Source organism: Cebus imitator, unplaced genomic scaffold, assembly GCF_001604975.1.
Source record: "Cebus imitator isolate Cc_AM_T3 unplaced genomic scaffold, Cebus_imitator-1.0 Scaffold85, whole genome shotgun sequence".
Classification (NCBI taxonomy): domain Eukaryota; kingdom Metazoa; phylum Chordata; class Mammalia; order Primates; family Cebidae; genus Cebus; species Cebus imitator.
The window spans coordinates 9,593,054-9,619,680 of record NW_016107400.1 but is presented as its reverse complement, the minus strand read 5'-3'; the positions used below and the strand labels follow the sequence as shown (position 1 = coordinate 9,619,680).

Sequence of the window (26,627 nt, the reverse complement as noted above, 5' to 3'; positions counted from 1 at the left end):
GCTGGAGTGCAGTGGTGTGATCTCAGCTCACTGTAACCTCTGCCTCCTGGGTTCAAGTGATTCTCCTGTCTCAGCCTCCTGAGTAGCTGGGATTACAGGCATGTGCCACCACGCCCTCACCACGCCCTGCTAATTTTGTATTTTTAGTAGAGACGGGGTATTGCCATGTTGGCCAGGCTGGTCTCGAACTCCTGACCTCAGGTGATCCTCCTGCCTCGGCCTCCCAAAGTGCTGGGATTACAGGTGTGAGCCACCATGCCTGGCCATGGGCCAAGTTTTTTAAGGGTGGGGGTTATACCTGTTCAAAACTGATCTCCGTTGCGGAATGTAGTGCTGGCACCTCAGGCACTCAGTAAATGCTTCCTGAATGGATGACCAGACAGGTAGATGAGGTTCCGGAGGAACCGAGTTAAAACTCACAATGTTACAAGAAATATACCTGCTCGTGACAGGAGGATTAGAACACAGAGATGCATAAAGAAGCCCACTGAAGTCCCCTGTTGTCCCAAGCCCCTAAAGCTGAGCGCCCCAACATCCCTAATCACAACACTTTGCACCCAAGAGCGCACGTGCCTAGCACATGGCACAACCATCGCGCACAGGTCAGTGAAACTCCATCTATACTAAAAATGCAAAAAAAAAATTAGCCGAGTGGTAGCGGGCACCTGTAATCCCAGCTACTCAGGTGGCTGAGGCAGAAGAATTGCTTGAACCCTGGAGGTGGAGGTTGCAGTGAGCCGAGATGGTGCCATTGTACTCCAGCCTGGGCGACAAGAGCGAAACTCTGTGTCTCATGCTCAGGCTGAACTTGAACATGTGCATTAGCATCAGGCATTCCTCTGGGATCAGTGCGAGGTCTATATCATCTTCCCGTGGGTGTTTATTGTGGGCCTGCCAAGTGCTGGGCCCCACAGCAGGTGCTGCGGACACAGGAGTGAGCGAAACGAGAGCTGGTGGCCGCTCTCAAGGGGCCATGTCTGGAGGGGGAGCCCGAGATGGGTGAGACGGTCATCCCCCTGCAGTCCAGGTACAGACGGAAAGGAAACGCGGCTTTATGACAGCTGTCCCAGAGAAACCGGCCCTCAGCTGCGGAGGAAGTGACCCTTGAGCTGAAGGCTGTGTGGAGTTGCCTGGAGCCTGGTGTGGGAGGATCATTGGCCTGCAACCACCCTGTGGCCAGAGGGGCCGGTGTGCTCAGGAGGCTAAGGCCAGGGCCACCGGAGCACAGAGATTGCTGGGGCAAGCGGATGAGGGGAGCCCAGGGATATGCGCATCAGGGACTTGGCTCTTGGACCTAAGGGTGGTGAGAAGCTCTGGGGGGTGGGCGGGAGTGGGGGCAGTGATGAGGTGAGAGTGACAGGGCCAGGCTTGTTTTGTAGCGAGCACGTTGCTGGAGGAGAGTGGGCTCAGAGAGCAACAGGAGCAGGGGCGGGTGGAAGAGGGCGGTGGCCAGGGAGATGGGGTGCCATGATGGATCTGGGAGCTTTGGGGAAGGTAACAGCCATAGGACCAAGGACCAAGGACAGCCTGGGGGCTGATCACATCCTCCCGTGCCCACAGCACTTGAAGGGCAGAAAGCCCCTGTGCACTAGCAACTGCTATGGTGCAGGACACATGTGCCTGGTGCCCAGGCCTCCCTCCCCCAACCGCACACCTCTGCCCTGTCTCCCTTCCTGTGCTCACCCGGCCCCTCCACTGGGGTACCAGAGTGAACGCACTGTGAGCCCAGGTTATGCAAGCACACCCCCTCCACGCTGCACTGTGGAGATGGAGGCAGGAATGGGGTGGGGGGGCTCTACCTGTCAGGAACGGGAGTGACAGCTCTTGCTTGTAAAAATTAGAAAATAACAGAAAAGGCTGTTGAGCACTTGGGTGACTCGCAGGCATCAGTGATGCCATCTCCTGGCATGGTTGACGTCCAATGCATGAGCTGACTGTGGAAAAGCTGGAATCAGCCTGCATAGGTCTGTGTCCTGGATCCCATGTCATTTGCCTCCCTTGGGCCTTCGTCCATGCTGTCTCTCTCCTGTGACCTGGCAGGAGGGTCAGCCTGGGGAGCTGCATTGCTCATGCACTTCCTTGCTGTCCCAGGGTTTTCAGGATGCATGATGGGTGGCCTGCCCCTGGTGTGGGAACCAGGAGGCCTGGCTTCCACTGGAGGCTCCACTGCCCACAGTGTGATGGGGCCCGTCTGCCCTCTCCAGACTCCTTCCAGCTCCATCTATAAAGTGATGTGGCCGGAAGTGATCTCTGAGGGTCCCTGCTGCAGCTGGAGGCAGAAGTGCTGGGAGGCACTGGGGATGCTGCTCTTTGGGAGTGGGGTGGGTAGCTGATGGAAGCAGTGGGTGCTCGGGTTCGCACCCTGGGGAGACTGACCCCAGGGCCTCAGTGTCCTCACCTGCAGGAGGGCCCCGTGGCCGCTGTGCAGACAGAGCAGTCAGGTGTGAAGGCACAGCAGGTGCGGAGAAAAGGCGGGTATAGGGGAATCTCGTCTCCATGCTTTTTGGGTCTTTGCCAGTTTCCGTTCCTGAGGCTCTGCCAGGGGGATGTGGCTGATGCCCGTTGGCTGGAGTTGGAGAAAAGCTGCCTTGACCCTTGCTTCTTCCTGGCCTCTGGGCTGTGGGATGGCAGAGGGTACAGAGGCTGGTGAGTGGGGAGAGGGCCCGGCTGAGGGTGGCTGCCTCCCATGTGTCCCTGCAGAAGGAAGGGGAGTTCACCCTGCATGGCCGGGCCATCCTGGAGATGGAGCAGTACATCCGGGAGACGTACCCTGACGCAGTGAAGATCTGCAATATCTGCCACAGCCTCCTCATCCAGGTACCCATGGGGCAGGGAGCGGGAGCTCACGGCAGGCCACCGGCTCCCCGGGTCTGCACACATACTTCCCGGCATGCTGGCTCTGAGCCCAGCCCTCCCGCACTCCCAGGCTTCCTCCTAGGAGATCTGGCCAAGACCATCTCCCAGGACGTGTCAGAGGCCGCCTCTCCACTGTGGCTTGCAGGGATGCACTGCCTCCCCTCCTCCCGGCTCTGCTGTTGGAGTCCATGGGCTCTCACTTATTTTATTCTTCTCAGGAAGGCTCTTCTGAGTCTTCTGTGCAAGCCACATTGTCTTGGCCGTTGTGTGGTGAGCATCTGTATCGATGCTGCTTGCCTGAGTAGTCTGTTTCACGCCGATGTTTTGCAGGGCTTTGCAACCACTGAGCCTGTGTGGACGTTGATGTGTCCCTTCAGTTTCTGTCGTTTTGCCGTTGTATTTTGTAATTGCAGTTGCTCTCAGAGCCCTTGTACACGTGAATCCTTGGGCACCTGGTGATTATTTCCTTGGGTGGAGTTTCTGGGACAAAGTGCACTTTTTTTTTTCTTTAAAGCTTTTGATCCATGTTAGCAAATAATCTTCTGAAAAACTGTGGCTGTCCACATGCCTCCTGTAGGATCTGATCTGAGTGCAGGAGCTGGCGAGCCCTTGGCGTCTGTCTCTGCGTTCCTGTATACAGAATTGTTTAGTAAAACCGACTGCAACAACCGAGCAGACAAACCAGAGACTCCACTGCACTAAGGCATTGGGATTATTTTCAGTATTAATCAATTGGGGGCCCAGAAGATAACACGATGCCTGCTGCCTGCTGACCATTCTCCTTGTGGCTGCCCCGGAGCTTTGCGGAACATGGAGGTGTGCACGAGCTCCACAGTCGCTGGCCTTTCTTGTTTCAGGGTCAAAGCTGCGAGACCTGTGGGATCAGGATGCACTTACCCTGCGTGGCCAAGTACTTCCGGCTGAATGCTGAACCGCGCTGCCCCCACTGCAATGACTACTGGCCCCATGAGATCCCAGGTGCCTGGGCCGGAGGCGCTCGTGGGAGGGCCGGGTCAGCAGGACACAGGCCTGGCACTGGAGAAGCCCTTGGAGACGGCCCCCGAAGGGCTCCACGGTGTGTGGGGGTCCGTGTTAGCAGCTTGAATCCTAGAAGCAGCCACTGCAGAAGTGAAGGCGGAGCTGCCTACACCGTTCCAGAGGGCTTTCTAGAACCCAGTAGAAATTCCTACGCGCAGGAGCACTTGCGTAGACAAGGCTGTCTCTGGTGGCCCTCTTATGGGGCGTGAAAGCACGTCCACAGCTCCCTCATTTTGTTCCTCTGTGGACTGGGGCTGACTCTGCCTTCCTCCTGGGCTGGGGAGGGTTAGCAGCGGGAATGGTATAGGCCTAGGACAGAGTCCTTGGTACAAGAGACGTCGCTGCTGGCTCGAGCTGGTGCCCCTGTGCCGCCAGCCCCTCTGTTCACTGTGTCTTTCCTGCCTTTTCTGTCTACAGAAGTCTTCGACCCTGAGAAGGAGAGGGAGCCTGGTATCTCGAAATCGAACAGAAAGTCCTTGCGGTCCAGGCGGCATTAGCCGTGGTGCCCTGCTGAGGGGCTGGCCGCCTGGGGGGCCTGAACATCACAGCCCTTCTTGGAAGAGAGGCATCTGTGTAGCAGGTTCCACACGAGTCACCTCTTTCTTCTTAACTGCCCCTGTCCGCAGCTTTGGAATAAACCATCCTGCAAAGTTGCTGCAGCCCTGCCTGTGGTCTCGAGCCTGTGTGTGAGGCTCCATGTCGTGGCCTTGTCTTCTTTCCTGGAGTTTGGTCGTCACTCAGATCCCCCTGGGTTTGGGCTCTAGCAGGTGAAGGCACCAGAGTCCCCAGCAGTGGCCCAGGGGAGCTCACTGTCGTTGCTCAGGGTGGCCTTGCCTCCAGTCCCAGCCGTGGCCAGCTGTCCCAGCAGGACTGGGCTGGCTTGAGCCTGGACGTGTGAGCCTTGGCCTCCTCAGTTCCCCACAGTCTGGACTCCCCCGGCCCAAGGTGCCACTGGCCTGAATGGGCTGAGGCTGGGCGTCTGGGCAGGACGCGTGCTCTCCATCCCTGGGCTCTCTGCTCCCCGTCGGTGCCCGGCAGCCCTGCCATCCAGCTGCCCCAGCTGGGACTGAGAGCCGGCCTCCATGCTGCCTCTCTGTGACCCTTCTGCATCCCACTGTCCCCAGATCCTGTCCAGCTCAGCTGCCAGCAGCCCTCTGGCCCCACCACTGCTGTGTCAGGCTGAGCGCCAGCCCCGACCCACACCCTGCCTCTGTGCTCCCTGCAGAAGACCCCTGGACGCCCCCACTATGGCAGCAGGCTGTGACCCCTGGTGAGGCCCCTGCCCATCTGTCACCTCCTGCCCCCACCCACTGCTCAGGGTACAGTGCTTCCTTCACCAGCTCCGGAGCCTCTGCAGAGCTCCCTGGGCCTGCATGCCCATGCTTCTGGTATCCAGGTTTGTTCCCTGGCTGGCACCCGCTCACCCTTTGGCACTGGTCAGCCCCTCGCTCCCTGCACTTCCTCCATCCTCACACTTGTCAAGTCCCCATCTTCATGCCTCTCTTGAACCCCAGTGTCGGTCAAGATGCTTCAGTCATGACAGAAAAGCCAACTCAGACTGGCTGAAACAAGGAAGGACTGAACACAGGTGTCCTGAGGAGAGGCTTGGTCTAGGAGTTCCAACGAGGTCAGCATGCAGCCATATTTCTGTGTCTGCTGTGCTTTCACTGGGCTGGCCACATGCTTGGAGCCTACGCGGCGGGTTCCCGGAAATCCAGCTGCTTTCTTCATGGTGGCAAAATAGCTGCCATGCTTCCGGGCCTCACACATCATACCCTAGTATCAGGAGGAAGAGGATGGCTCTCACTTAGTGGCGCCCACGCCCTTGCAAGCACCCTCATGGCCCATATCTCCCACACGGACACCTGCAAGGTAGGGATGGATGATCGGCTAGCATTAGAAAATCAGACCCACTCCAGAGAGAGGCGGGGCTGTCCCTCCCAGGCCACGTGGCTGAGAGCAGGGACCTTTCCCAAAGCAAACTGAAGATGTGATTGCGTCAGTAGCCTCAGAGGCAGCGGGGAGTGAACTTGGACAGTGAATTGGTGGCTGGCCTCCTCCACTGCAGCCAGGAACATCCCACTTTGTTCACCTCCATAAACCCAGGGTGGAGCTGACATCTGGGGCTCCGTGAACGAATGACCCCTGCTGGTGGGAGGCTGACCCTCCCAGAACCGGGTCTGGACTCCTGAGCCCCCAAGCCCACCTTCCCATCAGAGAGGCAGCCGGGGACCCAGCCCAGCCCTTGGTCAGTGGGCAGAGACATGCCCATTGGTAAGCCCAGTGTGTCCAGCCAGTGCCAGCCCCGGCCGGCCTCACCGCAAGAGGAGTTTCTTAGAAGTGTATGAGGTGGCTTGCAGAAATGACAGGAAGGCAGGACCAGTCTAGAAAAGGCAGACCTTGGAATCGGGGGTGGTGGACATCAAGACAGTTCTGTCACAGCAGGGCGTTGGCCCCAGCCTGTCTGCGCTCCTCCCGACGCCCTCAAGATGCTGGTCGGTCCAGGGAGCAGCTGACGTTCAGACCTTCCAGGACCACGCTCCCTGGGGCAGAGGTCATTCTCCAGAATGCAATCAGCATGCTGTTCTGGAAGAATGGACGCCAGGAGGCGAAAAGCCAACCAGTAAATACGGCCTTCAGGAGGGGCTGGGGCAGCTCGGACTGCCTGCTGTCCCAGTTGTCCGGTGCTTCTGGTCGTTTGTTCTTTGAGCTCGACTGAGTCCTGGCTGGGGACCCAGGAAGCCTCTGGGCACTTGGCCACTGGCAACACCAGCCTTCCTGCTGCTTGTCTTTCCTGCCTGCAGCCCCTCCATGATGACATCGATGTGAATGTCCCACAACACACACTGTCACTCACCCGAAACCCTCATGAGTGGCTCTAGGCGCTGGCCTGGCATTCAAGGCCTTCACTACCCTGCCTGCCTTCTCTCCCACTGCCATGCATCCCTGCTGGTGCCCCTGACCTTGTCACTTGGGAATTATGGACTGGCCTGGTTCCCAGGGTCCCCTTCTAGGCCCTTGTCTGCACAGCAGCTGCAGACCCGTCCCTCCATGGCTGAGCCCCCCTCCAGTGCATTCTTCTGCTGGTCCCCAGACCCCGGGGCCCCACTGCCCTCCTTCCTACCTTCCCCTCCCTCTGCTCCAGCCGTCCTGGCTCCTCCTTCCCCTGTCCCCAAGCCGGGGCTTTCCTGTCTCAGGGCTGCTGGACCTGGTGTTGGGAGCTGGGCCTCAAGTCTCATAGCCAGTTCTGAATTCCTGGTCAAGCCCTTGCTCTTCTAATGTCAAGTATCAAAAAACCCTGGCCCCACCAATCCATCCCTGGCTGCCATTTTCCACCCTGTCACCCTGCTCTGTTGCCTTCATGGCACTTACACGGCATGACACCGTCATTTTATTCCTACGTCCTTATTGGACCTCCTGCCACGGCATTGGAACACCACGAGGTCAGGGGCCTCATCTGATCAGTGATAGGCATGCTAGCTGTGTCCTGTGTCCACAGTAGCAGTCTCAGTGTCCTGACAGCTGTGGCCACATCTTAGGTGGGGGCTCGCATATGTGTCTCTCCTTGGTCTGTGACTGTTTGGCGCTTGGGTTCCAAGCTGGCTTCAGAAGCCATCCTAGGGTTGGGATTCCTAGGAACACTGGAACCTTAGCAGGAAGCGGGGGACAGGGCAGGATCATGTCCCCTTCCCATTTCTCTCATCTGACAAGGGACATTTGCTTGAGGCCTCCTGGCCTGGATACATGTTAATGAACGTGGCCTCCCGTGCCCGGCTTTTTGTCACGCTACACTACAGATGGGCTGTGGGGCCTGCCAGCGGGACAGGCAGGGGCACTGGGAGCTGGGGCCACAGCCCACCTGTCCTTCAGCTGGGGAAGGGGTGCGAGTTATACACGTGGGCCGAGAGTCAGGGCCCTCTGGCTGGGCAGCCACCGCTCCTCACTCATGGCAAACATAGGCATGGGGGCATCCCTGTTTTATGCCTCGCTACCTTCAGGGATGTTGACATCTGGTGTAAATTCTTCCTGTGAAAGATTAGGAAATGATTAAAATGGCAGGGAATCAACAATGTCCTTACAGGCAGCTAGACACGGAGCAAATTAACTCCACTTCCAGATAGCTCGTTTGTCATGCTCTGCCGCGCCCACGGCCCCTCAACAGCCCACTCCCAGGATGAGTAAGAGCCACGGCCTCTTCCTGCCAACAGCCAGCTTTCAAGAACGCAGATTCTGCTGGTGTCTGCCCAATGGCCGAGAACCCCAGTACCTACAGGATGAAGGTCAAGCTCCTTGGCCTGGGTACGGAGGGCATCAGGACCTGGAATTCCAGCTGCCCGCCACCACCTTCCCATCCCCCCTCTAGTTACCCCAGGGTAGTTACACACACACCCCCCACCCCCCACCCAGAATCTCTCCTGGGGCTTCTTGATTTTGGGTCAAAAGACAAGCAGCTGAGCCTGTGGGTCAAGGTGCTGGCAGGACAGCAGCTGAACCCTCGGGGCTCTTTTCCCCAGGCCTATCTTGGAAGGGAGAAAGCAGCCAAGGCTGTCATGGTGGCTCATACCTGTAACCCCAGGACTTTGGGAGGCCAAGGTGGAAGGATTGCTTAAGCCCAGGAGTTCGAGACCAGCCTGGGCAACATAGTGAGACCCCCATCTCTATTTAGTTTAAAAAACAAAAAAAAACAAAAGAGGGCTGGGGAAAGTCTTAGTGGCCAAAACATAAAACAAACCTGCATGCACACAAAGAAGACACATTTACAGAAAGCATGGAGCCTGCGATCTCCCCCGGCCTCAAACCCTTCCCCCGTTTGAGGGGGATGGCGACTGGAGGTGGAGGGAGGGGCTGCTGATGGTCTGGTTTCTCCACTTGGGAGCCTGATCCTGGGGGAGTTTGCGGGGGAAGAGTCATTCAGTCAGAAGACCTCTGCACTTCTCTGCAGGCAGGTAGGTTATCCTTGAGCCATGAGGATGACAGAAATTTCCCTCCACCCAGCAGGGGTCCGGGCTCCTGAGCAGGCCTCTACGGACTCTCCTCTGTGACCGGGGCAGCGCCTAGCTCTATCTCCAGTCTTCAGGCTGTGGCATCCAGCAGGTTCGGTTATGGGAAGGAAGGGCAGAAGCATCGGACTAATTGGGAGCAGCGACAGCGGCTGAGGTTCGTGCAGCGGCAGGGGCTCGGCACCGCCTCCTCGGCCCTTGCAGTGAGGGCTGGCCTTGCTGTCTTCTTCCACGTGGGCACAGTGAAGTGAGGGATCCTGGCCGAGTCACACAGCAGGTACACAGTGGGGCTGGGTTTGAGTCAAGCAGCCTCCTTATTTATTTACTATAATTTTTTTTTCAAAGACAGTCTTGCTCTGTCTCCCAGTCTGGAGTGCTGTGTTGCAATCACGGCTCACTGCAGCCTCAACTTGGAAGGCTTAAGCGATCCTCCTGCCTTAGCCACCTCGGAGCCCACATTTCACCCCTGCCCGTGGAACCCGCCCGTTTCCCAAGCACGTTAGGCTTTCTGATGCTGGAACCCCTGTGCAGGCTGCCTGCCTGCAATGTCCTTCTGGGCTCACCCCACCTTCCTCTGCCATGCACCCCCGGGCTGGACTGTGCCCCTTTCTGGGCAGCCCCCGCTCTGTGCCTGTGCCGTGCTGGAGCTCGACCCCTCAGGGCTGCCACTGGGCAGTGAAGGGTCCTCAGGGCACAGGTTCAGTCCTGCTTGTCTCTGTAGCAGCAGGGGGGCCACCGAGCAGGAAATCTGTGAACAGATGAATGCTGTCTGCACATCAGGCCCCTTCAGCTCCCTTCCTGGCTATGACCACCAGAAGCTGACCGAGAAGCTCAGATCCAGAGCTCGCACGTAGTGCCAGTGTTTCACCGGGATGAACAGGACCTCTCCAGGGGACAGGATGCAGGACACGAACGGAGCCTTGGCAAACTTGGGGAACTTCTCCAGGTCAGGATTCTCCACGTCCACCTGAAGAAAGCAAAGGATGTCATCCTCTCCAGGGGCAGTGGGGAGAACCTGCAATGTCACCCCCGACCCCCAGTGCCCACCTGGCTCGTGTTATGGAGAAGGTGCGTGTCATGAGGGTACAGAGCCCCTGACTCCTGCGGGGAATACAGCCGGATGTACTTCCTCCCCATCACCTGGGAAGAGAGACCCCGACAGTCAGCTGGTGGCCTCATTCTGCTGCTGCCCCCGCCCGTCCTGGCCTCTGTGCCCTTCCACATACTGCTCCCTATGCCCAGTCTGCCCTTCCCACCAAACACATGCTTACAGTTCCCCGTATTTTTAGAGAGAAGGTCTCACGTATATTTTTAGAGACAGGGTCTCACTTGGTCATCCGGGCTGGAGTGCACTGGTGTGATCAGGGCTTACTGCAGCCTCGACCTCCCGGCCTCCAGAGATCCTCCCGCCCCAGCCTCCCCAGTAGTTGCAACTACAGGTGTGCCCCACCACACCTAGCTGAGTTTTGTATCTTTTTTTGTTAGAGATGGGGTTTCACTATGTTACCCAGGCTGGTCTTAAACTCCTGGCCTCAAGGGGTCCTCCTGACTCGGCCTCCCAAAGTGCTGAGACTATAGGTATGAAGCACCAAACTCCACCTAAAGGTATGTTTTTCCTCCAAATCCATTATGAATAACTTCGTTTTTGGGGCCCACAGTTACTAGGCACTCGTCTGTGCCAGGCACTGCTTAAGTACTTTATGTGTGTTAACTGGTTTAATCCTCTCTGAGGTGGTTTATCTTCACTCCCATTTTGCAAACTGAGGCACAGAGGGGTTAAATGAGCTGCCCAAGCTTACAAAGCTAAGGGGTGGCAGGGCTGGAGTCTGCGCCTGGCAGGCTGGCTCCTGAAGCTCAGCTCTTAGCCCCCTCCTGGACTGCCTCACTGGACCGGTCTGCTGGGCTAGAAGAATGTTCCTTACTAAACCTCTCTCTGCCTGTGAAAACCAAGGTGGTCTTACAGCAGTAGACAGAGGCGCCTCCCTTTACAGCAAACCCATCTGCTCCTCTGCCTGGGTCTCAGGAAAACTCCTCCCCTAACCTGCTGTCTCTTATTTGGAAGCTGGTCTGGATCGGGTGGATGGCAGGTAGAGGAGGGGGAGGGAGGGGTACCTGGGCAGCTGTGCCAGCACTCACCCGCCCCCTCTCCCAAGGGCTCCCTGCGAGGGATCTTGGGGCGAGCACAGGCAGGAGTAGCTGCTTCTGGAAGCAGCCAACTGCAGAGCCTTCCCCAGGCCTGGGACCGTTTCTGGGTTTGTTTTATATTTTTGTCCACATCCCCTTCAGTGCTTTTTGTTTCTTTTTAAGAGCCTGGTTTTTAAAGGCAGGGAATGCGGCCGGCCCGGTGACTGAGTCAGGAGACAGGAGGGCCACTGTTCCCACGGCAGCTCCCACCTGGACTAGGAAGTTATGCTGGGGATCCTGATGGAGCGGGGAGACGGTTCCCTGGGGACCAAACCAGGCATTAATGGTGATCTCCTCTTCCTCCCCATTGCCCAGGCTGCAGTAGTCAGGGATGTTGATGTCCTGCTTCAGTTCCGGGATCTGTGGGCAGCAGAGCAGACGTGAGAGGCGGGGATCAGGCCCCGGACACAGTAGCCCAGAAGCCAACTAAGAGTCAGAGACACACAACTATATCCATCATGTATGTGTGTGTTTGAGACAGGGTCTGGACCTTGTTTCTCAGGTTGGAGTGCAGTGGCGTGATCTCAGCTCACTGCAGCCTCTGCCTCCTGGGCTCAAGTGATCCTCCCACCCCAGCCTCCCCAGTAACTGGGACTATAGGCATGCACCACGCTTGGATAATTTGTTTTTAATTTTTGTAGAGACGAGGTTTTGCCGGGTTGCCCAGGCTGGTCTTGAGCTCCTAGATTCAAGTGATCCACTTGCCTCGCTTTCCCAAAGTGCTGGAATCACAGCTGTGAGCCTCCACATCTGGCCCTCACCTTGCTAGTTTTCAAAGCCAGGGTAGGCACAGAGGATTTGTTGCCATGCCTGGCAGAAACAGGCTAGGCAGAGAAACCGGCTGATGAGAAAGGCAGGCATGGACCTGGGTCTGTGCTCTGAGATTTGTATGAAGCAGTAAGGAAGAGGCGGCTTCCCACTGCCTCCAATAGAGCTGTATGCCACACATCAGGTGATCTTGGATATTCGTGGTGGGGGAGGGCTGTGGTGGCCTGGCCTCCTTTATTTATGTATTATAATTTTTTTTTCACAGACAGTCTTGCTCTGTCACCCAGTCTGGAGTGCAGTGGTGCAATCACGGCTCACCGTAGCCTTGACCTGCAGGGCTTAAGTGATCCTCCTGCCTCAGCCTCCTGAGTAGCTGGGACCACAGGAGCATGCCACCATGCCTGGCTAATTTTATTTTTCTGGAGATGGGGTCTTGCTATGTTGTCTAGGCTGGTCCTGCTTGGCCTCCCAAAGTGCTGGGACTGTAGGTGTGAGGCACTGCACATAGCCCTTGCCTCCTTTAGACAAAGCCAGGGTCTCAGAGTGAAAACACACTCACTCTAAGGCCACTTCCTGTCTAGACCCTTAGTAGGCACCTCAGTTACCTCTGGGGTTGAACCCACCAGAGCAGGCCACCAGCCCACACCCCGCAGGCCACCAAGAACCCCAGGGTTCTTCACAGGACCCTACTTGGACCCGGCAGCATTTTTCAAGCTTGAAAGGCATGAAAACAGGGTTGCCAGGGGCACACAGGTCTTTTTAGAGTCACTGCTCCCAGTCTGAAGGCATCTGCAGGTGGACACTACCATTCCTTCCGGAGCAGTGATGGTAACTTCAGGCACCTGGCTCAGAAACCAGTGTGTACTGGGAAAAGCTGGAATGTCTTCCCCGCAGGGAGCTTGGTCCCAGACACTGCTGTTCAGTCCTTTAAGAAACTGTCTCAAATCAGCTGTGCAGAAATGCAGCCGTACCTGCTGCTTAGGGATGAAGTACAAGAGTACAAGTTCACAAGCTGAGGGCCCTCCCAGGGATGTGGGGGGCTCCTCCCAAAGGTAACACCCGCCACTGCTGCTTCTGACCAGACCTGGCCCTGTGGAATCTAAGCAGAAACTCTGATTGGCCCCTGATAACATCATCAGGATTTCTGAAAGGTGACTGGCTGATCAGATCATGTCATCAGAATCACTGGCCAAGGACGCAGAGGCCCCCAAGGGAATCCGTGCCACTGGGATGTGACTGATAATTGAGGTGGGCTTAAACTGATGGCCAGAATCTTCTAAAATATGGGGTCTCTGGGAGAAAAGTCAATAAGAGGTTCTTGGACAAGAATTTGGTAGGAGTCCCTGAGTGTCCTGGAGGTAGAGAAGGTCCTAGAACATTGTCCTTGCCACATTGCATGACAGCGCCTGGGCACGGAATGCTGGGACTTCTCCAAGGTCCTCTCCACAGCACGGTGGACATTCATCTCCAGGACTCAAGTTAAACTAAACACCCAGGCGGCGCTCCATCACCTGAAGCATCTTTAAAGTCCTGCTTCATCTTGAAAGTCACTGTGAACTTGGCCTTCTACTCCTATATATATCTCCTCCTGTCCTAGGAAATATGAAACAGGAGGCCCTGCTTGGCCTCCCAAAGCACTGGGACCACAGGTGTGAACCACTGCACACGGGCCTTGGGCCCTTTAGACAAAGCCAGGATCTCAGACAGAAAACACACTCACTCTAAGGCCACTTCAGCTGCTCTAGGACAGGGAGCCAAGGTTAACTGTGGCTTCCAGGGTCCCCGGCCCACAGTGAGGCCACACCCCAGGACGACTGGGGTCAGGGGAAAGGTGGGTCTTGGGATCACACAGTAGGGACCTGATCAATCCCCCTTTCCTTCACTTAGCAAGTGACATGGACAGGAGGCAGGATGCCTAAGTCCTAAGAGAGAGGCCTGGGGAAGAGAAACTGCCAGCCTCCTTTAATGTCAGCATGAAAGGTCCTGGCACAGCCCCTACTGGCCCTGCCTCCCCCATCAAGACAGAGAGTCAGGCAGCCCTGGCCTCAGCAGCAGATGCAGCAGCTGGGTAGCAACCCAGGGCCCCCCGCAGAGGCAGCCTTGACTGTGGCCCTGACTCCAAATGACTCAAGTTTTCCACGTGCAGGGAACGCCCCTGGTCCTGTCCTTGAATCCTGTCAAGTGCTGCCTCCCTGGGCACTCCTGGCAGACACCACACCAGCCAGGTCCCTCCTGCACACTCCAGCCCCATCTATTTAGTGTTTTGGGGTCCTGAATCTGGGTGTCTTCCCCGATCTTCCCTCCTACCCCCACACATCCGCCCACGTCCAGGGCCTGATGGTTCACACCGATCTTGAACTGCTCCACCTGCCGGCATCACCTCTCCTTGGACCACAGCAACAGCCCAGCCAGCCTCCCGCTCTTGACAGCTGCTCCCTTCATCTCCAAACAGCGGCCCCTGCGATCGTGGGAGCACTGGCGACCCCCCAGTGTTTCCCATCACTTTAAGAAAATGGCTCCTCGTCAGCCCGGTCCTGCCGACTTCCCAGCCTCACCTGCTGCCTCCCTCCTCCTCACGTCCACTGTTCTGGCTGGACTGAGCCCAGGAGGGGAGGAAAGGGGAGAAGGTGAAGGACAGAGGAGCATGGTCTCAGACTTACCTGGTCAAAGAGCTGGTGCTGAGCAAGGTACCCAACGTCCCTCGGCTAATCCACCGGAGAAAACCAGAGGCGACACAGAAAGCCCAGTTAGTCATCACAGATGCCCTCCTGCTGCTGCTGCTGCTGCTGTCCAGCTGGCCCCAGCCCCTGCCACCCTTCCACTCCATCCTGAGTGGTCCTCTCCAACTCTCAGAGGCCCTGGAGCAGCTTCAAAAAACTTCTCCAGCACTGAGAACGCCCTTTGTAAAGCACTGATCTCATCCATCTGGTTGGCAAACATTTTCATAAAATGGCAACACCGAGTGGACGCTTGTGTTAACTGCTGATGAAAGTATAAGTGATTTAACTTTTGGGAGAACCTTTCCTCCCTTCCCCTTCTGCCCCCTCCCCCACTCCTTCCCTCTCCATGATTCTCCTGCCTCAGCTTCCCTAGTAGCTGGGATTACAGACACGCGTGACCACGCCCGGCTTTTTTTTTTTTTTTTTTTTTTTTTTTTTTGAGATGGAGTTTCGCTCGTTACCCAGGCTGGAGTGCAATGGCGCGATCTCGGCTCACCGCAACCTCCGCCTCCTGGGTTCAGGCAATTCTCCTGCCTCAGCCTCCTGAGTAGCTGGGATTACAGGCACGCGCCACCATGCCCAGCTAATTTTTTGTATTTTTAGTAGAGACAGGGTTTCACCATGTTGGCCAGGCTGGTCTCGAACTCCTGGCCTCAAGTGATCTGCTTGCCTCAGCCTCCCAAAGTACTGGGATTACAGGTGTGAACCACCATGCTTGGCCACTATTAAAACTTTAAATACATACTCTTGACTTTGAGGTCCAACTTTTGGAACAGACTAAAACCCACTGAATTATACTCCCCTACCCTAAAAAAGGACCTGAAATAAATCCCTCATGTCTGCTGGCCGCGGTCATTCCGCAACCATAGACTTACAGACTGACTCCTCTAAAACCTCCCACTGCAATGCATGAAGGGCTATTTGTCTAAATGTACTACGCTCTCTCCCATGCGAGTACCAGGGGAAAGCAGTCCCCATGACGTACCTGATTCACGATGTATTTGCTGATGAACTCATTGACCGTCATGAGTGTCTGGGACCATTCCTCGTCTGTGTACCTGGAGCCAACTTCCACAGGGACGGTTCGGCGGCCAGCGATCTCCTGGATATACTCCAGACTAGCAGAAAGATATGCCTTGGCGTCATCACTGCTAATATTTGTTGGGCATAGTACTAAGTGTGCTTTATATGGGGTTCCCTTCCAACCTCAGCAAACCTCACGTGCAGAGATGGGGACTGTCATCCCCTTCTTCACTGATGAGGAAACGGGCATGGAGAAGCGGGGTTCCCGGCTCAAGCTATACAGCTCAGACATGGTGCTGCGGAGCGTTAAAGATGGGGCCGGTAAGTCTGGCTGGCTGGGCTGCTCTGGTTCCCTGCTTGCCAACGGCCTCCTTCCTTCTTTCTTTGCTCATTTTGTCACTACGCTGAGAAAGCTTTGAACAAATAGCAGCAGCGCGGGGAGTGGTGAAGTGACGTCCACTGAGCTCTGCATTCTAGCCTGACTAATTCCCGGCCTCATCATTAGACCGGGGGATCTGCAGCAGGTTACTGAGCCTCTGTGAGTCCTTGATCTCCATTTACAGAATGGGGGTGACGACAGCAGCTGTCCTAGTGCCAGGTATACACAGCGAAATGCTTCATGAAGGCTGGCTGTGAGGAGGGCTCCTGCAGTGAGAATTGCTACACGCGTCAGCCGGTGGCGTTCCCTCCGCTAAACCACAAAACAGCCTGACTCCATCTACCTTCCTTGAGAGATGCCTCCTTATTTCCAAACTCATGCAGAGCCACGGCATGACAGCCACGCTCCAGCTGCCTGATCTGATAGCCCCATCGTGAATCTGAGAAAGGACTAGAAATCAACACAGGAGACCACGGAATCCCTCAGAGACAGAGAGAGGCTGTCTCTTGAGTTATTTCTACGCTTAGCTTCAGGGCCCTGAGATGATCTGAAATTGCTAGGATCCTGCAAAATTGTATAACAGACATTGCCACTTAGGGAATCATCAAAAACCCGCTTAGGGCCAGCAAGAGGTGGAAGATGAGAATCCCGTACCCTGCGGCATAAATTCGGAGCACCTTACTTTTCATTCTTTTTTAGCCCCTTGGCAATCAGTCAAGGGCTGCTAGTGAAGCATCTACAAGGCGGCATTTCCCTGGGGATGGTTGGGGGAGGAATTCGGGGAGCTGTGGGGAACACTAAAACGGAAAGAGGGACCTCACCTCCCTCAGCGGCAACCCACCTCCACTTCTTCATGCACGGCCAGTGGTCAGCCACACCTCTCAGGATCACAGGCCTCTCTGGAACCAAAAACTGCTCCCTGAAATGCTGGAGGGATGGGCAGTGCAGCCGGGGGACTGTTCTTTCTAACTTCACATCTGGAATCGAACCATGGTCCGTCCTTGCTTTCTGTTTAAAATCAAAACAGAACAAAATAGCAGCTGCCTCAGGAAGTCAACATTTGAGGCATTCCACCAGGAACCTGTGTCGGGGGAGGAGAGCTTAGCTGTCATGAGTCCCAGCAACAACAGACAAAGTTTTATCACTGCTACTACTGCTATTTGCTCCTCATGAGATCAAGGTGGTTTTTTTCTTACCTGTTTCATTAAAAATGTTTGTTTCATTATAAAAGCAATATAATACACTGCTTTCACAGAAATTCTGCAATAAAGGAAAACGTACTATGCCCCAACTTCATCAACTTAAGGTCTTTTCATTCCTGCATATTCTTTTCCCATCTTACACACATGCACATACACACATGTACATACACATGCATGCACACACACGTGCACACACATACACCACACACATACACACACATGCACATACACACATGCACACAGATACATGCACACACGCAGACACATATACATACGCACATACATGCACACATACATACACATATACACACATGCATTACACACACATGCACATGCACGCACATACACACGCACATATACACATACACATATACACACATACACGCACATATACACAGACACATGCACACACGTACACACGCACATACACACACACATACACACACACACACACACACACACAATTTCTGACCCGCTGGGAGTAACAGCCACAATGAAGCAGCAGCCCTGCCTCTCCTGTCCAATCATTTATCAAAAGCAGTTTCCACCTGGCCACCCAGTCCTTGCAATTTTTTAGGAGCGGCTGCACCATCATTTACTTAACTATCTCCCAACTGGGTGACCTGAGGCGTTACTTGCTGTTCAAGGCCTCAGTGTCTAGTGCCCACAGGTGTGAAACTGCTGAGAAATGGCTGGGCACGGTGGCTCGTGCCTGTCATCCCAGAACTTTGGGAGGCCAAGGTGGGAGGACTGCTTGAGCCCGGGAGTTTGAGACCAGCCTGGGCAACATAAAGAAACCTCCATCACTAGAAAAAATTTTAAAAGCCAGACGTGGTGGTGCACACCTGTAGTCCCAGCCACTCAGGAAGCTGAGGTGGGAGAAATCACCTGAGCCTGGGAGGTCGAGGCTGCAGTAAGCTATGTTTTTTTTGAGACAGAGTCTTGCTGTGTTGCCCAGGCTGGAGTGCAGTGGTATGATCTTGGCTCACTGCAACCTCTGCTTCCTGGGTTCAAGCAATTCTTCCAACTCAGCCTCACAGGTAGCTGGGATTACAGGTGTGTGCCAGAATGCCTGGCTAAGTTTTGTACATTTAGTAGAGATGGGATTTCACCATGCTGGCCAGGCTGGTCTTGAACTCCTGACCTCTGGTGATCCACCAGCCTTGGCCTCCCAAAGTGCTGGGATTATAGGTGTGAGCCACCATGCCCGGCCTGCAGTGAGCTATGATTAGCACTCGAGCTTGGGTGACTGAGCAAGACCCTATAGGTAAAAAATGAAATAAAATAAAAGGGTAACCCACACACCATGCCCTTGGCCCCATAGTGCCCTTGGCAACACTGGGTGTCATATGAAGCCTTGTTTGCTAACTTAATACCCAAAGATGACATGCTATTTTGCTATTTGCATATCTCTCTTTTGTTTTTTTAACCAGAGGTGAGGTTGAATATTTTCCTGCACATTTGTTTAACAGACCTATTTCCATCTTGTGAACAGTCTGTTCAGGCTCCTGGACTTCTACCTCCTGGGGCTCAAGATTTTTTCCTTATTGATTTGTACCATTCCTTACATAATAGAGATCTTCATTGTCTGACGTATTTGTTGAAAATTTTTCTTCTCCCTTTATTGGATTTTGTTTTATTTTGGTTACATGCATGTGTGTTTAGTGACAACATTTGCATTTTTTCTTAGATAAAAATAATATGTGGCTGGGCGTGGTGGCTCACACCCATAATCCCAGTACTTTGAAAGGCTGAGGTGGGGAGATCAACTGAGGTCAGGAGCTTGAGACCAGCCTGGCCAAATGGTGAAAACTGCATCTCTATTAAAAATACAAAAATCAGCCGGGCGTGGTGGTAGGCACCTATAATCCCAGCTACTCGGGAGACTGAGGCAGGAGAATCACTTGAACCTGGGAGGCAGAGGTTACAGTGACCAACACCGTGTCATTGCACTCCAGCCTGGGTGATAGAGCGAGACTCTGTCTCAAAAAAAGAATGAATAAAAATAAAAAATAAAACTAAGAAAAATAGCTGGGTGTGTTGCCACGCATCCATGGTTCCAGCTACTAAGGAGGCCGAGGCAGAAGGACTGCTTGAGCCCAGGAAGAGGAGGCTGTAGTGAGCCAAGATTGCACTACTGCACTCCAGCCGGGGTGACAGAGCGGGAGTGTACCTCAAAAACAAACAGGAATTCAAAATCAATGGAGATGCTATTTTCCGTCAGAGGGGTTGCAGGCCATGAGGCTCCATCCCAGGGGAGAGAGAACTTGGAATTTCTAGAACAGCAGGGTTGTTGGATGGCTGTTGTGCTTGGGGACAATCTCCCCCACATACCTTTGTGCAGGGCTGCTCGGGGGTGGAGCCATGGGCAGGCCTTTTTCCAGGGAGGTGTGCCTGCAGGATGGCAGCAACTTTAAGGAGGATGTCCCCAAGGATGGCCGCCCCCATCAGCAGGCCCATGTCACAGACCCGCAGGGCTGCGGCCACAGTGGTGGCGTCCCCAGGTGCCTGGCACAGACACAGGACTTTCAGGAGGCAGCCCATGGCGTAGACCTGGCGCCAGTCTTTGTCTACGTCCCGCCACGTGCCCGTGTTGAGCTTCTCCCAGGAGTAGTCCAGGATCACCTCGCTGGTCTGCAGACACTCGGCCCTCCTGCCCTTGTAGAAGAGCTCAGTGGCTTGCTGCAACAGCGTCACCACGCTCCTCTCCACTTTCTCCCCGAGGTCCAGCTTCAGGTCTTCTTTAGTGTGTGGCAGGAGCGCCCTGAGGGCCTCCCAAAGAGTGCCTTCTCCGGCCAGGGGCTCTGCGGGGCAGTGGGTGTCTCCAGCCATTGGACCACCGCCAGCTCAGTCGGTCCTGCGCCTGGGGAGGCGGAGAGAAACAAGAGTTAGACACCAGGACAGACCTGTCCCCGGTGCATTCCTGCAGCTTCCTGCATCTCATCTGGGAGGATTTTTCAACAGCGGTCTTCTCTGCTGGGCATTTCCAGAAGGGACGGCCCCCTCCTCTCTGGGGTCACCGCTGTATCTTCAGGGCCTGTTACAATACCTGGTACTCAGTGAGCACTGGACAAACGTGTGTTCAGAAAGGAACATGTAGATTGTCCTTGTCTGCACTGCCTCCCATACCCCTCTGCTGCCTGGCAAACTCCTACCCAACGTTTAAGGCCCATCTTAAATACCTGTATGTGAGGCCTGCCAAGACTCTCCAACAGTGTTGTGTTCCTGCAGCCCTTGAGCTTCTCTTTATAGCACCTGTGACAATGTATGAAATACACCTGCTTACATGTTGTCTATCCAACACTGCACTGATGGCTCCTCCAGAGCAAGAACACAGCCATTCCCCTGTGCTTCCCCAGAGCCTAAACACAGAGTCTGCCTCATGGCAGGCACTCAGGAGTGCAGGACTTTGAAAAGTATTCGAGGAGGCCGGCACGGTGGCTCACGCCTGTAATCCCAGCACTTTGGGAGGCCAAGGCAGGTGGATCGCTTGAGCTCAGGTGTTCAAGACCTGCCTGGCCAACATGGCAAGACCCCATCTCTACAAAAAATACAAAAAATTAGCTGGGCATGGTGGTACATGCCTGTAGTCCCAGCAACTCGAGGATGTGAAGGTGGGGGGATCACTTAAACCTAGAGGCAAAGGTTGCAATATGCCGAGATCATACCAACAGCCTGGGTGACAGAGCAAGATCCTGTCTTAAATTGAAAAAAGAAAGAAGGGAAAAAAAAGGCCAGGTGGCTCATGCCGCCAGTAATCCCAGCATTTTGGGAGGCTGAGGCGGCGCGTCACTTGAGGTCAGGAGTTCGAGACCAGCCTGACTAACATGGTGAAACCTTGTCTCTACTAAACATACAAAAATGAGCTGGGCGTGGTGGTACATATCTGTAATCCCAGCTACTTGAGAGGCTGGGGCAGGAGAATTGTGTGAACCCAGGAGGTGGAGGCTGCAGTGAGCCAAGATTGCGCCATTGCACTCCATCCTGGGAGACACAGCCAGACTCCATCTCAAAAAAAAAANAACATGGTGAAACCTTGTCTCTACTAAACATACAAAAATGAGCTGGGCGTGGTGGTACATATCTGTAATCCCAGCTACTTGAGAGGCTGGGGCAGAAGAATCGCTTGAGTCCAGAAGGCAGAGGTTGCAGTGAGCCAAGGTTGCGCCACTGCACTCCAGCCTGGGCGAATAGCGAGACCTAAAAAAAAAAAAAAAAAAAAAAAAAGAAGTAACTTGCCCTAAGCCCTATGGTCAATCATTTGTGTAGACGCAGCACTTAAATTCCGGCTGATCTCAGCACCCTCTCCTATGTGGCATGGCAACGCTGCAAGCTTGACATATAGAACACATCCCTTGCAATCTTACAATGGAAGTTTTACAGATGGATAGACTGAGATTTCAGAGGTTAAGCAACTTGTCCAAACTACACAGCAAGTAGCAGGTCTACCCAGAACACTCATTGCCCTCCAGGGTGAGCTCTCTGGACTTTGTATCCACAGGGCTGAGCTCAGTCCTTGGTTCACAATGAGCATCCTTTCCAGTAAGCGCACACTGTGGTAGGACTAGAGCGCCCCAGCCTGCCCGGATGGGTTCTCTCTCTGGCCTCCTAGAAGGCTCATAGGTCGCTTGTGTTGGCCTCATTCACAACCTTCTTGGAGAGTTTCACAGTCCAAGTTGCAGCACGGACTTCTCCACTAGGCCAGCACAAGACACCACATGGGATCATCCCTGACCTCCCTGGGTGACCTCCTGGCTCATCTGCTGCATGTCTTACATGAATCTCATAGAGCAACACAGAGGTCTCATCTTGAGCATCCCAGAGATTTCAGGAGCCTCATATCCTGGCTTCTCATAAAGGCCAGTTAAAAGGCCTCCCAGGAAACCATTTATTGCCTTACTATGAAACAGTCTTCCAAAGTGGTTTTTTGAGATAGAGTGTTGCTCTGTCACCCAGGCTAGAGTGCAGTGATGTGATCTTGGTACATGGAGACTGGGGCCCTATGTACCGGCTTTATGAACTTGTCTCCTGATGGCCTTAGAACACGGCCTCCCAGAGGGTTTCAAATGGGCTCTAAACTCGTTCCCTGCAATGCAGATTACAGGCTTTGTAAATTAGTGCTCCAGGGTGACCTTAGAAAACGGCCCTTCACAGGGCGCCCATCAGCCTTACAAAGCCAGCTTCTCAAGGTAGCCTCACGTGTGCAGCTGTAGCCAGGTTCCCCCAGTGGCCCCGTGTGCTGCCTTGTCACCTGGCCTCCCAGGGTGGCCTCACGTTTGGTCTTCATAAACTGCCTCCTAAGGCAGCCTATCTGCTACTTTGCAAATTGGCCTTGGAGACCTCACGTTGAAGGCCGATGGACACAGCCTTCTGGGAAAGATGGCCTCCTAATACTGTGAGTTGGCTGTACAAAACAATCTCTTCTTGGCCACAGGAAATATCCTTATTATTCTTCTTTAATGCAGAGTTCTTCAATGAATGGCCTTATAAAAAGGTCTTCAGAGATACTTATGTTGACAATATATGGTTCCAGAAACGGAGGCTTCAGGATGGCTGTGTAAGTTTGTTTTCAAAATGGCTTTTCAGATTGCCTCTGTATAAGCCACTAGAAATGGCCTCCCCAAAGGCCTCGAGATTGACGTTATACACTGTTCTCTCATCTGAAACAGGAGGACTGCTTGAACCCAAGAGTGTGAGACCAGCCTGGGCAACATGTCAAGACCCTGTCTCTAAAAAAATTAAAAAAATAATCAGCTGGGGCCACACACCTGTAGTCCCAGCTACTCCAGAGGCTGAAGCGGGAGGATTGCTTGAGCTCAGGAGTTTAAGGCTACAAGTGAGCCATGTTTGTGCCTCTGCACTCCTGTCTGGGCGACAGAGTGAGACCCTGTTTCAAAAAATAAAACTTTAGCCTCCTACAAGGTCTGATGTTGGCAGCATGGTGCGGTGACATTCTGGCCGTATCAGTCTTTGGCCTGGTTGCACAGGCTTCCCCAAACTTCTCATGATTTGGGCTTTTATGTAGTTGCCATATCAAAAAGCCACAACCTGGTACAGGAAACAGTCTTCCAAAGTGGTTTTTTGAGACGGAGTCTTGCTCTGTCATCGAGGCCTGGGTGTAGTGATGCGATCTTGCCTTACTGCAATCTCTGCCTCCCAGGTTCAAGCGATTCTTCTGCCTCAGCCTCTGGGTAGCTGGGACTACGGGCACATGTGCCACCATGCCTGGCTAATTTTTTCTAATTGTAGTAGAGATGGGGTTTTGCTAAGTTCACCAGGCTGGTCTCGAACTCCTGACCTCAAGTGATCCACTCACCTTGGCCTCCCAAAGTGCTGGGATTACAGGTGTGAGCCACTGTACCTGGCCCTTGTGACTTGTTTTTTAAAAACTGGCCTCCCTCTAGATGGTGGCTTGTCTGAGGACCAGGTGAAGTCTGGTTTTGTCTTAGTTTTACAAATCAATCTCTAGTTTCTTCATAGTGCCAGGAAAGTGTTATTTGCTGTGTCCATCTATCCCCCAGGGAGCAGCCTCACACTGGCTCCTGTTAGCCACGCAAAACGGCGTTATAGAAGGAATCTTCATCTGGCTGGGGAAACACTCACTCTCTTGTTGGCTACATGAAACAATCTTCCAGGGTCGCTGGCCTCATGGGCTGTGAGAAGCAGCCTTCACACCACCGACCATTTGAGATGGCCCTCCTGGGAAGGTCAAGGGCAGACCACAAGACACTGGCTTTTTGAATGGCCTCAGGTCCAGGCTTATCAGCCTTCTGGCATTCCCCACATATTGGTGTGACAAAAAGGCTTCTTGATGGTTGTATCAAGCAGTTTTCCAGAGGAAAGGATCAGCTGGAGTAGCCTTATGGCCTGACTTTATTGATTGGCTTCTCAGAACTCCTCACCAAATTGCTGTTTATAAAGCCTTATATTAAGGCCAGGTGCAATGGCCCAGACCTGTAATCCCAGCATTCTGGGAGGTTGAGGAGGGTGGATCACCTGAGGCCAGGAGTTCGAGTTCGGCCTAGCCAACATGGTGAAACCTAATCTCTACTAAAAACACAAAAATTAGCCAGGCACGGTAGTACAATCCTGTAATCCTAGCTGCTCGGGAGGCTGAGGCAGGAGAATTACTTGAACGAGGGAGGCAGAGGTTGCAGTGAGCTGAGATCGTGTCACTGCACTCCAGCGTGGGTGATAGAGCAAGACTCTGTACCCCTTGAAAGAAAAGCACATGCACACAAAAGGCTTATATTAAACAAAGGGGAGTCAGGAATAAAATGTCTGACTTGCCAGTTCCTTGCAAGAAAAAAAAAGCTGTGTGACGCAGTCTTTGAGAGTGGTACCACAGACTGGCCTTCGAGTGCCACGTAAAAGGGTGTATGGGGAGTTGTATAGATAGCCTTCTAGTGGCCAGGTATAGGTAGGTCATCCAAACCCAGACGCTATTAATATTTATGTCTGCACCAGTAAAACTGGTGTTATTCCAGGCAAACTGACATATACCATAGCTCAAGTGTGGGCCACACTAAAAAGCCTCAGTGGCCTCTTATCTTCACTTTACAAGTCAGTTTCCCAGAGCTCAAGAGGTCTTGGCCTTAAAAAACATCTTGTTGGTCAGAGAAGGTTTTTTTTTTTTGAGACAGAGTCTCACTCTGTCACCCAGGCTGGAGTGCAATGGCGTGATCGCAGCTAACTGCAACCTCTGTGTGGGGATCGCTCCCGTGTAAGGCCCCCTAATGTTTGGGCCTCACCAGACGGTGAGCTTGAGCCCAAAACACAGTTTCCTGCTGGAGGCAGTCGAGCTATGGGAAAGAAGGAACTAAGAAATGACTGATGTTGCAAAGGTTTCTACTTCTGACTACAATGCCGCTTGGGCAAGGGTCATGTGGTTTTGTCAGACATTATGTCGCCACTAGGCCTCTGCATGACCTTTACGACTTTACTTTTCAAGAAGTTTTACTTTATCCGCATGACCACCTTGAACCCTAGATAATGACTTTATGGCTTAGCTTGTGACTCTTGGGTATTGTTATTCACAAGTGTGTTTTGGTAAAAACAGATAAAGCATACCACCTGCCCACTTTTATGATCCCTGAATGTCATACTTAAGATTGTTTTCATGATCCCATATTTTGTAAATTTCCATTCCTCTTATTGTTGATTGTGTAAACACCTTTGATCTTAAGGTATATATTGAGACCCTGGACAAAAACAAATTCACTGTTTAGGCGTTGCCTTTTCAGTCCTCCAGACCCCAGCTATTCTGTCTCTATTTCTGCGCACCCCCTCTTTCAGGTCGGGACCCTCTTGCTGGCCAAGACTCCCTGGCGGATTTTCCGTCGCCCACACCTCTGCCTCCTGAGTTCAAGCAATTCTACTGCCTCAGCCTCCCGAGTAGCTGGGATTACAGGTACCTGCCACCATGCCTGGCTAATTTTTCTATTTTTAGTAGAGATGGGGTTTCACCATGTTGGCCAGGCTGGTCTTGAACTCCTGACCTCAGGTGATCCATCTGCCTCGGTCTCCCAAAGTGCTCAGATTACAGGAGTGAGCCACCGTGCCTAGCCCAGAGAAGGCTTTTTTGCAAGGGGTGGGAAGAGGGTTGTCAGGTATAGAAACAGCCTGAGTGGTCTTATGTCCTGGCTTTGTGAACTGGCCTCATAAGCTGGAACAGCTTTCAGGGGGAAGATCAAGTACAGGCTGCATAAAACAGCTTTTGAGTGGACTTGATTCAGCCCCTACATGCTCCTTACACAAAGTCTTGTCTGTCGGTGTATGAAATGATCTTGCAAAGAAGGTCAAAATATAGGCTATTATGAGCTAACCTCTCAGAGTGGTTTTTCTCCTGGATTTACAAATAAGCCTAAGATGAATCTTATAAAAGGCTTCTTGTTGGTCGTATTAAATAAAAAGGAGCCTGTATAAACAAAAAGCATAGCCTATATAAAATAGCCTGAATAGACTCAGGCTCGGACTTTATAAATTCATCATCCAGACAGAATTCACTATACAAACTGGCAAAGTGGGTCGGTTCCTGGTAGGTTATGAGATAATCCCTCTTGGAAGCTACTGCCCTGTCATCCCAGGATTCTCTCAAATTATTTTTATTATTTTTGAGACGGAGTCTCGCTCTGTTGCCCAGGCTGGAGTACAATGGCCCTGTCCTGGCCGTCCTGGCTCACTGCAACCTCCGCTTTCTAGGTTCAAGCGATTCTCCTGCCTCAGCCACCCGAGTAACTGGGGTTACAGGCACCCGCCACCACACCCGGCTAATATTTGTATTTTTAGTGGAGACTGGGTTGTCCCAGGTTGCCAGGCTGGTCCTGTGAACTCCTGACCTGAAGTGATCCGCCTGCCTTGGCATCCCAAAGTGCTGGGATTACAGGTGTGAGGCACCGTGCCAGGCCTTAAATTATTTTTAAACATCGGCTCCTCTAAAGCACCTCCCAGGGTATTT

The 26,627-nt window shown here is 53.5% G+C and overlaps 2 protein-coding genes across 7 annotated transcripts in view; one reads left to right on the top strand and one right to left on the bottom strand.

Moving 5' to 3' along the window:
* Positions 1-4,553, top strand: part of NSMCE1 (NSE1 homolog, SMC5-SMC6 complex component) — a 40,440-nt gene extending 35,887 nt beyond the window's left edge. For all 3 annotated transcript variants that reach the window (XM_037740605.1, XM_017534441.2, XM_037740606.1), the window contains 3 exons: positions 2,701-2,817; positions 3,714-3,834; positions 4,312-4,553. In XM_037740605.1, the coding sequence (XP_037596533.1) occupies positions 2,701-2,817; positions 3,714-3,834; positions 4,312-4,391 (318 nt within the window). In that variant the 3' untranslated portion in view covers positions 4,392-4,553. The remainder of the gene's footprint in view (positions 1-2,700; positions 2,818-3,713; positions 3,835-4,311) is intronic.
* Positions 4,554-4,662: 109 nt separating this feature from the next.
* KDM8 (lysine demethylase 8) overlaps positions 4,663-26,627 on the bottom strand; it is a 23,110-nt gene continuing 1,145 nt past the window's right edge. For 2 of the 4 annotated variants that reach the window (XM_017534438.2, XM_017534439.2), the window contains exons 2-8: positions 19,505-20,033; positions 16,810-16,976; positions 15,552-15,684; positions 14,507-14,551; positions 11,289-11,438; positions 9,942-10,034; positions 4,663-9,861 (exon numbers count right to left, since the gene is read on the bottom strand). In XM_017534438.2, the coding sequence (XP_017389927.1) occupies positions 9,697-9,861; positions 9,942-10,034; positions 11,289-11,438; positions 14,507-14,551; positions 15,552-15,684; positions 16,810-16,976; positions 19,505-20,002 (1,251 nt within the window). In that variant the 5' untranslated portion in view covers positions 20,003-20,033 and the 3' untranslated portion in view covers positions 4,663-9,696. Of the gene's footprint in view, positions 9,862-9,941; positions 10,035-11,288; positions 11,439-14,506; positions 14,552-15,551; positions 15,685-16,809; positions 16,977-19,504; positions 20,034-20,352; positions 20,424-21,636; positions 22,896-26,627 lie in introns of those variants that run through there. The other 2 variants (XM_037740603.1, XM_037740604.1) reach the window with 2 other exon arrangements.